This window comes from Lates calcarifer, linkage group LG1, assembly GCF_001640805.2.
Source record: "Lates calcarifer isolate ASB-BC8 linkage group LG1, TLL_Latcal_v3, whole genome shotgun sequence".
Classification (NCBI taxonomy): Eukaryota; Metazoa; Chordata; class Actinopteri; family Centropomidae; genus Lates; species Lates calcarifer.
This window is the reverse complement of record NC_066833.1, coordinates 25,067,582-25,077,928: the sequence shown is the minus strand read 5'-3', so window position 1 is coordinate 25,077,928 and position 10,347 is coordinate 25,067,582. Positions and strand designations below refer to the sequence as shown.

Here is a 10,347-nt window from a genome sequence, read left to right as displayed (position 1 = left end):
GATTGTGTTGCAATACACATTTTAAAATTACAGCAATACTGTAATTTTGATCGTTTTCGAAACCAAAGGCAAGTACTCGATATTTCCAGCAGGGGGCGGCTACCTCTCTGCTATAGACTGTGTATGCGCTCACCAACAGTAGAAGAAAAGCGGCACCGCTTTTTCAATTAAACATGGCCGCTTCCTTCATAGGCGAACAGAGTGATCGTAGTGCTTATTGACAACGTTAAAGCTTCTACATTGATGAGTTTGTCACATTAGCTGCATTTAAGTGTTGTTGTTACAACGAAGCAAGGAGCCTGTTTAGCTGTAAGTAGCTTTGACTGTTCGTATAATGTCAAAACAGCTTGCAGCGCTAGCATTGCGGTTAGCATGGGGCTAGTTCGCTAACTATTTAGCTGAGACCAAAGTGTTGTTGATGTACTTTACTGTTAGAGTAGAAATATCTGGGTATTGAGTCATACTTTATAATCATGAACGTGTAGCGTCAACTCAAATCTCACAATTACTAAAACTCTGAAAGCTGTTGTGAGAAATCTTGCCGTCTTATAATATTAACAACATTTTATTATATGTTAACAGGGGCCCCAGTTTTAAGTCGTATTTTTGAAGATTATGCTAACTGCAGAGTGAGGGAAGCAGATCAGCATCATGGAGCTTTCTCCAGAGGAGGAAGGGAAAACCTCTCATGTCATCGATATGACCACCAGTGAAAAGGTAACGTTATGCTGTTTACATTCTAATGCTGTGTCATATGGACGAGTAGATCAGGGATTTATACTGACACAACAGAGGTTTTTAGTTATGAGATTAGAGATCGGCTGGTATTATAATAAAGTACCAAAATATTTCTAGGTGCCTCTGGTGGAGTTCTGATGGAGTGTATAATCCTTGCAAGCGTGTTCTGAAGCCAGTTTGTTTTTTTTTCCTGACAACAATTTCATCCACTACTAGCTGTAATTAAATATTGTATTAAGGCACAAATAGTAATATCAAAAATATTTATGTAACAGTTTTGAGTTAGTCAACAAAATTGTGATATAGGAGTTTTTTCAGGATCACACATTCTTGCTGATGTGTTAAGCTCAGTTTCTGTGGTCTGCTTTATTCAGCCGATGCCTTGACTCATAACATTTTAGTTAAAAAACCTTGCTTTCCTCTCTTAAAACATTTTGCTTGCTCTATAAATTTGGACCTGTTGTCCTTGCATTGTAGGTATGTTTCAGAAAATTGTGCTTTATGATACAGTGTGTACAGAAAGAGTAAAGATGAAAAAAGTAAGTGAAAGGTCAGAAAACTGTACAATGCAAATGCAAAATTTCTACATTGGTAAATTTGTCTGGTCTTAGTGTTAAGCGGCTAAAAATAAAGCTTTTGGAGGGAAAGCAAGCAAGCTTATACACTTATACATAAACAATAATATAATTGGAATTATTATTTTATGATGACACCAGACATTTCTTTCATCAATTTACAGTAAAATGTATAGCAATATATTATTGCCTTTATAAAGACAAACTCTCTGTCTTTGCCCTTTCAGGTGGTGGATCTGTTGAATCAGGCTGCTCTGATACCCACAGATGAAAAGCTAAATGTGCTCAAACAGGTTTGTAGTTTGATCTTTTTCACAGTTGTGAGATCCAAGGAGTATTAATGAAAAGTGGCTTCATAATCATGATGTCAGTGCTTACTGTCACATCCGTGTGAAATGAATGTTTTTTCCTTTAAATATACAAAAAATGTTTTCCAACCATAACTTGATTACTTTACATTGCAGTGTAATTTAATCTGTCCTGGGTGCATCCCTCCCCTATACCCCAGTGTGTACTGGGATATGATCCACATACCTGCAGTCATATAAAGGAGGAGGTATATATAGGGAGATACTGAATCAGCAATCTTTTTTTTTACTTTAAAGGTTCAGGAGCTTATCATCAACAAGGATCCGTCTCTTCTTGACAATTTTTTGGATGTAAGTAAAACTATGCAGCCTTCCTTACTAACTGTAGCTTATTTGGCACTGTGTAGTTGACCTGTATCAGCCTGGAAAAATCAAACACTGATTCACAATTCTGCCACTGGTCTTTTCATCTTGTAGGAGATGATCGCTTTTCAGACTGACAAGTCTATCGAAGTGAGAAAGTTTGTCATTGGCTTCATACAGGAGGCATGGTGAGTTAGTAGACAGAGACGTTTACCAGCCTTGTGGTTGTAAAATTTCATGTTTGTGGAAGAAAATGTGCTGCAGCTTTCTCAGTTTTTACTGTTTTGTGTCTTTTCCAGTAAAAGGGACAATGAGCTCCTCCTCAGACTGATCGCAAACCTGAACATGTTGCTTAAGGATGAGAGTGTGAATGTGGTTAAGAAAGCCATCCTCACACTCACTCAGCTGTACAAAGTTACTCTGCAGGTTAATACAGTAACTCAGAATTTATTTTTCATAAGAATATTCAACAAAATCAAGTTTGTATCACCACTAATTGTTGTCTTTTCACACCTTTTTACTCTCCTGTCTCTTTCATGTCAGTGGTTGGTGCGCTCCAAAGCAGTATCTGACATGCAGGAGGCGTGCTGGGATTTGGTCACACAGATGAAAGGAGATGTTCTGGCCTTGCTGGATTCTGAAAATGATGGTGTTCGCACTCATTCCATCAAGTTCACAGAATCACTAATTATCACTCTGTCGCCACGGACATCGGACTCTGACGTCCCCAAACGACAAGAGGGTGACATCAGCCTGGATAAAGTTCCCAAAGATCACACGTACATTCGATATGGTATTGATTTTATAATCCTGTCACAAGAAAAAATATATTAACATATTGATTTAGTACAGTTCATTAAAGTTCATCTTGGTCCAAATGCCATTCTCAATTCTCTACAGATGTCTTGTGTGAGGAGGGAAAGTCTGCACTGGAGAAGCTGCTGAAGTTCATGGTCCATCCAGCCATCTCCAGCATCAACCTCACCACAGCACTGGGCTCACTGGCCACTATTGCCCGTCAGCGGCCAATGTTCATGTCAGAGGTGGTGCAGGCTTATGAGACACTGCATGGTTAGTGCTTTGGAGCCATAATCACAAAACGCTATTTAACATTTTTCTGCATCAGGCTGACATTTGTCTGTATGGTGGAAAGTAAACTAATATGTACTTGAACCTTTTTAGCAAACCTCCCACCCACTCTGGCCAAGTCTCAGGTCAGCAGCGTGCGAAAGAATCTGAAGCTGCACCTGGTGGCCGTCCTCAAGCACCCCTGCAGTCTGGAGTTCCAGGGTCAAATCAGCACCCTGCTGCTGGACCTGGGAATGCCACAGAGTGAAATCACCCGCTCTACTCCAGCGCTGCGCGAGCAACGCAAGCGGCCTCGCCATGAACAATACACAGAGGGAAAAAAGGTCAAGATGGGTGAGTAGTGATCACAGAGTCACAGAGACATCGTGACTGTCGTAATTAGACCGTGTTAGTATTTTGTGGTTTTCCAGATTTTCATAAGTTTTGAATTTGCTTTGTCCTGTCCTAAACACAGGCTTATACTCCTGTATACTGCTTTGAAGAGTAAAATTTATTGGTGGAGTCAGTGGCATATGTATCAGGATGACTCTGTTATAGCAGCATTTATGACACCTGTTCCTCTTTGGCTCAGAGCCGGCCCTGATTGAAGATGATGAGGACAAAGAGGAGCCTGCTCCTCTCACCATCCCTAAACCAGCCGCTGTTCCAGTCGCACAATCTGCCATTGACCTCACAGCTGAGTTCCTGCACCCACTGCTCTCCCCTGAGAATGTAGCCAACCTGGTGAGCAGCGGTGGCCTTCTTCCCCCCCCCCCTTTTGTTTCTCTCACTTAAAGCCAGACTGTGTGACAGCTATGCTTATATCTCTGTGTCATCGTTTAGGTGCTCATCAGCATGGTGTATCTGCCTGATGTCATGCCAGCATCCTTCCAGGCCACATACACGCCTGTTGAGTCAGCAGGCACTGATGCCCAAATTAAACATCTGGCGAGGCTGATGGCCACACAGATGACTGCAGCTGGGATTGGTCCAGGTTGGTACCGAAGACTTGCACCATGGAAGGGCCTAGAATGTAGAGCATTGAGTGTCGTTTGATTTTTTTTTTTTTTTTTTTTTTTGGGCATAAATATGTTTTTAATCACTGTGAAAAAATGAAGCCACACTGGTATATTTGCTAGTTGATTAGAGCTGCAAACAATGAACATTTATTTGCATTATCAGTCAATGATTTTGTGAAAAATGTATAAAAGAGGGATAAAATATCATCATCAGATATGTATTTTTACTTTTAATATTAGAATTCACCACACACATTTTCTGTATTTACTGTAGGACTTGAGCAGTGCAAAGCCCGAGAGGATGATGCAGTCAAAGAGGAAGATAATGAGGAGGACTCTGGTGCTAAAGACCTGCTCATCAAGCGCAAAGTCCCGGCCGTGATGATGGGCCAAGCGATCTCTGTGGTGGGAGGTTACGCAGAAAAGGCTCCAACCACTGAGGCTCCAGCCGCAGTCAAAAGGCTTCCTGAACCCATCCTTCCCACTGCACAAACCAAGTGAGTTCTGGAAGGAGTATCGTGAGCTGCGCCTTTTGTTATAAGTTATATATATATATGTTGTCCACTTATTAATCTTTATGACTTTGTTGTTTTACAGAATGACAGGGGCAAGTGGGAGGAAAAAGGTGTTTCGGCTGTCAGATGTTGTCCAGCCTTTATCTGACACCCAGATTGAGAAGTTAACCTCCAGAGCGATCAAACGCATCCTGCATTCAGAAAAGGCGATTTCTCAAAGTGGCATGTCTCATGTATGTACTCAACCCATACAGAATTTTTCATCGTCTCATTAAGGCCAAGAAGCACTTGAGGCCTGAGCTCAAAACAAGTGCCCTTTTTCGAAAGTAAACCATGCTACATCTGTGCGACAGGTGCGAGTGAAGCTCCTCTCCAGGCTCGTTACGCAATTTGAGGGGATGATGAAAGAAGATGTGCTGGAATTTATCCTAGATGACATCAGGACAAGGAGTGACCTGGCATTTTCTCTCCTCTACCAAGAGTACAACACCTACCTCAGCCAGCTGCCCACTGGGCTTTTGGACAGCTACGATCACTGTCTCTTCACGCTGCTGTCAGGTCTGCAGGAGAAACCAGAGCAGAGGGATGGGTGAGGAAACATAGTCATAATTCCCTCATGTTTGCAATTTCTTCTAACTCAAAAATTTGGCATAGATCACTGGTTTTGTCTTCTGTTATGACTGAAAATGGTAAAGCATTGTTTATTTACTGATACTGATCTGATTAGCAGGCTAAGCTGAGTCACATTTTGTTTTCATTTTCTGTCTCTTGTAGGCTTTTCACCAAATTGGTACTGGAGGCTCCCATTATAACAGAATCAGCTTTGGAAGTAATAAGGCGTTACTGTGAAGACGAGGTAAATGGCGGGATCAGGACGCAACTTCTTGTATAGTGTTGGCTCCTAACATGTCCGCTCAACTGTTTGATGTGACCTTTGTTTCAGTCTCGGGTGTATTTGGGTATGACGACTCTGAAGGAGCTTATCGTCAAACGGCCCTCAAGGCAGTTTCAGTATCTGCACGTTCTGCTGGATCTCAGCTCACATGAAAAAGAGAAGGTGATGATATTTCTTGTCCATATTCTGTTAATGTGCAACTCACTGATTTTATTTTTGGGTGAGGTGGTCATATTTTTTTAATCAATGTGTTGTGTCTTAAGGTCCGGACCACTGCCTTGGCTTTTCTGAAGCGTATGTATGAGAAAGACCAGCTCAGAGATTACATAGAGAAGTTTGCCCTGAACTACATGCAGCTTCTGGTCCACCCCAACCCTCCATCTCTGCTCTTTGGGGCTGACAAAGATACAGGTTTGTAAAACATGTGGATCATTTCAAGATGATGCTGATGTGTAGTAGCTGTAACTTTGTTTTGGGGGACCTCTGTAGTTTTTTGCAAGATGTCTCACATGTTGTGTATTTGTTGAGACAGAGGTGGCTGCCCCTTGGACTGAGGAGACAGTTAGACAGTGTCTCTTCCTCTACCTGTCCTTGCTTCCTCTAAACCACCGGCTCGTCCATGAGCTTGCTTCGGTCTACACGGAGGCCATCGCTGACATCAAGCGCAGCGTGCTCCGAGCAATAGAGCAGCCTGTAAGTCGCTTCTCGCTCTGTTGTTTGTTGTCTTTTGGAGAATGTTCCATCTTTTGTCCCTTGAATAGAACTAAATTTGAAATTAATTGTTCGTGTTGTACCTGTTCATGTTCCGCACTGCCTACCTAATGTGTGGAACATGAACAGCTCTCTCCACAAACAACTAGGAAAGTTCCTACCATGCATCTTTAAAGCCGTTTAAGTTAAAACAGTGATGTTTACATGAAGTAGTTGTGTTAAGAACCAAAAGCAGAAATTAAGTCCAAAACGCAAGGTTCTGTGAGTATCAGGAGAAGATACCCAGAAGTTAAGCTTGCCTGGAAAGTCTAGAATGACAAAATCAAGTGAGTGTAAAGTCTGGACTGTATGTTTATCTATTTCATCTATCTGGTTCTATCTGGTTTGACTGCAAGGGAAGATTAGTTAGAACAAACAGTGCATGGTGCAAATTCCTCTTTTTCTGACTGAAGTTACATTTCGAGAAAATTAGTTTGCGTCTTCATCCAAAGGAAGAACCTAGATTGGACAAAATGAGTTTAAATAAATGAATGTCTTGAGCTTTGTTCATTTTGAACAGTATTGACAAGTTTTCTCACCATTTTTGTAGATTCGTGGAATGGGGATGAACTCTCCTGAGCTGCTGCTTCTGGTTGAAAACTGTCCTAAAGGAGCAGAGACTTTAGTCACTCGCTGCCTCCACATTTTGACAGATAAAGGTAAAAAGCCAATGCACAAGAAAAATTCACCGCTTTTGAACAAATTCACTATGAAAATTAGCTAAACACCTAGTCCCGATGCACAATGGAGAAAGTCAAATTAGAGGTGTTGATGTGAAAAATAAGTCTTTCTTTCCTCTGTTCAGTGCCTCCGTCACCAGAGCTGGTGGAGAGAGTACGAGACCTTTACCACAAACGAGTGCCAGATGTTCGTTTCCTAATCCCCGTCATAAACGGCCTAGAAAAGGTAATGTTCTAAAACTCTTCACAGTAGTGTAATAGAGGTGAACACAGTATAGGTCTCACACACTGCATCTCAGCTCCCACTTGATGATCATAATGAATCTTCTGCTGGATTTTATTTTCCTTTCTGGTTGTTTTTCTCATAAAGAACGAAGTCATCCAGGCCCTGCCCAAGCTGATCAAACTGAACCCGATTGTAGTAAAGGAGGTGTTCAACCGTCTCTTGGGAACTCAGCACAGTAAGAATCATTTATGTCTTTCACTTGCTGATGTCATTCTCCTTTCCTATGTTATTGACACTATTGATTTATTGTCCGCTTCTGTGGAAGATTCTTTGAGGTGAAGGATACTGATGATGACTGTTTTGTTTTGTCTTTCAGGCGAGGGAAGTTCATCTGTGTCCCCTCTCACCCCAGGAGACCTGCTCATTGCCTTACACAACATAGACTCAACCAAATGTGATATGAAGTCTATCATAAAAGGTCTTTGTCCACTGACACCGCCTTCAATCCAAAGTGTGTTGTCTGTTAACTGCTTTACCAGTGTTGCAGCTGGTGCTTCATTGTGTTGTTACTCTAATCCCTTTGCAGAACCATTTGAGGTACATAAGTTTAATATTTTCTTTTTCCCCCACATTAAAAGTCTGGTCCTATGTAGCTATTGAAGAGTGTAGGTCCACCACTGTTTTAGAGTTTGATTCTAGCATCAACCCAAAGGCACCGCTGACTAAGCTTTTTGATACTTTGTAGTGAGTGACACACTCATCACTTGCACCCAAATTTTGCATTCTGACTGGAGGAAGGGTACCACTATATTGCTAGCTTAACCTTAGCGTTGATATTGTATGCATTTTTGATTAGGTTTTGTTCCTTTTATACTTTTATCTTGATCTTGGATGTAGAATGTGTTGGCAGCCACCATCTTGTTTTTACACCGTTGAGCGCATTGAGATTTTGTTAACACTAGATTGCGCAAAAAAGTGTCAGCTAACAAGGACAACAGGTCTGAGTTTAGCAAAATGAAGTACAAGGTGCAGCAAAATGTAATGTCTACATATGAGGATGCAAAGTCTCAGGAGGTTAAAGTGTAAATAATAAGATTATTTAAATGCCAATGCAGTTAATAGATGTTGAGATATGTTGGTTACAGACAGACAGGTAATTGGTAACATCAGCTCTGCTGTTCAGTGTAGTTACAAAACAATTAGTTGGTTTTCAATTCCTCTCAAATGGATCATTGTCATGTACTGTAAATTTGATTTGGGCCTGAAATATAATAAGCTAAATTAAATTATGCTTTGCTGAGCGCAGGCAACCTTTCATTTATGATCACTGGTTCATTGACGAGTCTCTGTTGGCATCTACCACTGCTTGCAATAAACAACATGTTGGTTTCTGTGTCTTCAACTGCAGCTACTAACTTGTGTTTTGGGGAGAAGAACGTGTACACGTCGGAGGTTTTGGCGGTGGTGATGCAGCAGCTGATGGAGCACAGTCCCCTCCCCATGCTGCTCATGCGTACCGTTATCCAGTCCCTCACCATGTACCCCCGACTGGGCGGCTTCGTCATGAACATCCTGTCCCGCCTCATAGTGAAGCAGGTCAGTACCGAACTCCAGCCGCTTATTTTCCAAGTTTCTGTTGCCTCAGAATTTGTACTTTTTTTTTTTTCATAATCTCTCTTTTAACTCAGCAATAAAGTTGTAGATGTCCACAAATAAATACTGATCACTGTTATCACCAACACTGGTTGTTATGCTCTTCTGTAGGTGTGGAAGTATCCTAAGGTGTGGGAGGGATTTGTGAAGTGCTGCCAAAGGACAAAACCGCAGTCGTACAGCGTTCTCCTGCAGCTGCCGCCCGCCCCACTGACGAGCGTGTTTGAACGCTGCCCGGAGTTGAGAGAGCCTCTACTACAACATGTCCTCTCCTTCACCCCTCATCAGGTAACAAGTTTACTGAAGCTCATTCACACACCATAATTCTATTTCTCTTGTAATGTACTTATCTACCACCTACTGTTTTTTCTGTTTAACAGCAAGCTCACATACCTGCCTCCATCATGGCAGTCCTGGAAGCAAATAAAAAAACAGAGCCGAAACCTGCAGAGCCTGTCGTAGGAGAAAGAGGTAATGGATAAAGATTTATTGAGTCTCTTTAGGAGTCAGTGTAAATTAGTGTCACAGAATTCTATTCAGACCACTCTTACCTAATGACTCATGTAAAGTAATCCATTATGGTCCACTGTTTTGACACAAAAACAAGGCTGCCATCCATTTATTTGTTCATAATTCTCTCCCTCCCTTTATCATGCAGAGTGAACCATTCACTGCTCCAGCTGCCTCGGTTTCAGAAGAGGCTCCCACTGCGACGCTAAAAGAACCAGAGACGCCAGACCAGCACGACCCTGCCGTCACGAAAGATGAGGAAGAACCAATGGAGCAAGAGCAGTCAGATCCAGTGATACAGGAGGAAAGTGTTAACACTGTTTCCCAGGTAAAGTGAAGTTACTTGGAATCATATAAAACTAACAGATCTATGTACATGTTAAATGTCTATGGCCCTGTAGCAATTAAACCCCTAAAACAAGAGCTTGTTAGTGCAGCATATCATCTATATACATCTATATGATCTGCATGCCTTTTTTATCATTGCAATAGACAGTGAATTTGATAAGAATTGGAACTAAAAGGTTTTCTGACTCCTGTAAATACTCCTTAAGTTAATTTTTGCTTCTCTTCAGGTGGAGTTGGCAAGAGCAAGTGAAACACCGTCACCTCAACCAGAACCAGCTGAGGAACCAATGGAGACGGCTCAATCTGAACCTTCAGATCTCCAAGAGCCCGAAAAAGATGTTGAAGCTGACAGCGCAGAATCTGAGGCTGGAAGTGGCAGCAAGGATGTAGAATGACTGCTCAAGACACATGCACTCAAAATAAATAAACATTTCTGTCCTCTGTAAACAGCCCGCAACCTTTTTTTCAGGATTTCGTTTTGTATTTGTAGAAAACAGATTTTGAGTAAATGAATACAAATTAAATTTGTGTATGAAAGCATTCCATATGCCTTCATGTCATGATGAGTTGGCAAATAAATCACCAAAACACTGATTTTCTGTGCTGCAATTTTTTTTTCTACTACTGCTACTGGTTCAACAAGGAACTATCAACTGCATATTAAAGATCATGGATAATAGTGTTTGGTTTTCAAAGACT

General features: G+C 41.5%; 1 protein-coding gene across 1 annotated transcript; it reads left to right on the top strand.

Annotated features, from left to right (window-relative positions):
- Positions 1 to 140: 140 nt before the first annotated feature.
- Positions 141 to 10,242, top strand: sympk (symplekin). Its single transcript, XM_018696713.2, has 27 exons — positions 141 to 309; positions 583 to 717; positions 1,541 to 1,606; positions 1,919 to 1,972; positions 2,099 to 2,172; positions 2,284 to 2,410; positions 2,528 to 2,777; positions 2,885 to 3,055; positions 3,167 to 3,406; positions 3,645 to 3,796; positions 3,896 to 4,046; positions 4,346 to 4,568; positions 4,669 to 4,819; positions 4,940 to 5,175; positions 5,361 to 5,442; positions 5,530 to 5,643; positions 5,745 to 5,892; positions 6,014 to 6,174; positions 6,782 to 6,890; positions 7,037 to 7,137; positions 7,282 to 7,372; positions 7,514 to 7,615; positions 8,546 to 8,733; positions 8,902 to 9,078; positions 9,171 to 9,256; positions 9,445 to 9,628; positions 9,876 to 10,242. The coding sequence occupies exons 2-27, from the start codon at positions 652 to 654 to the stop codon at positions 10,041 to 10,043; spliced, it is 3,672 nt and encodes a 1,223-aa protein (XP_018552229.1). The 5' UTR covers positions 141 to 309; positions 583 to 651; the 3' UTR covers positions 10,044 to 10,242.
- The last annotated feature ends 105 nt before the right edge of the window (positions 10,243 to 10,347 follow it).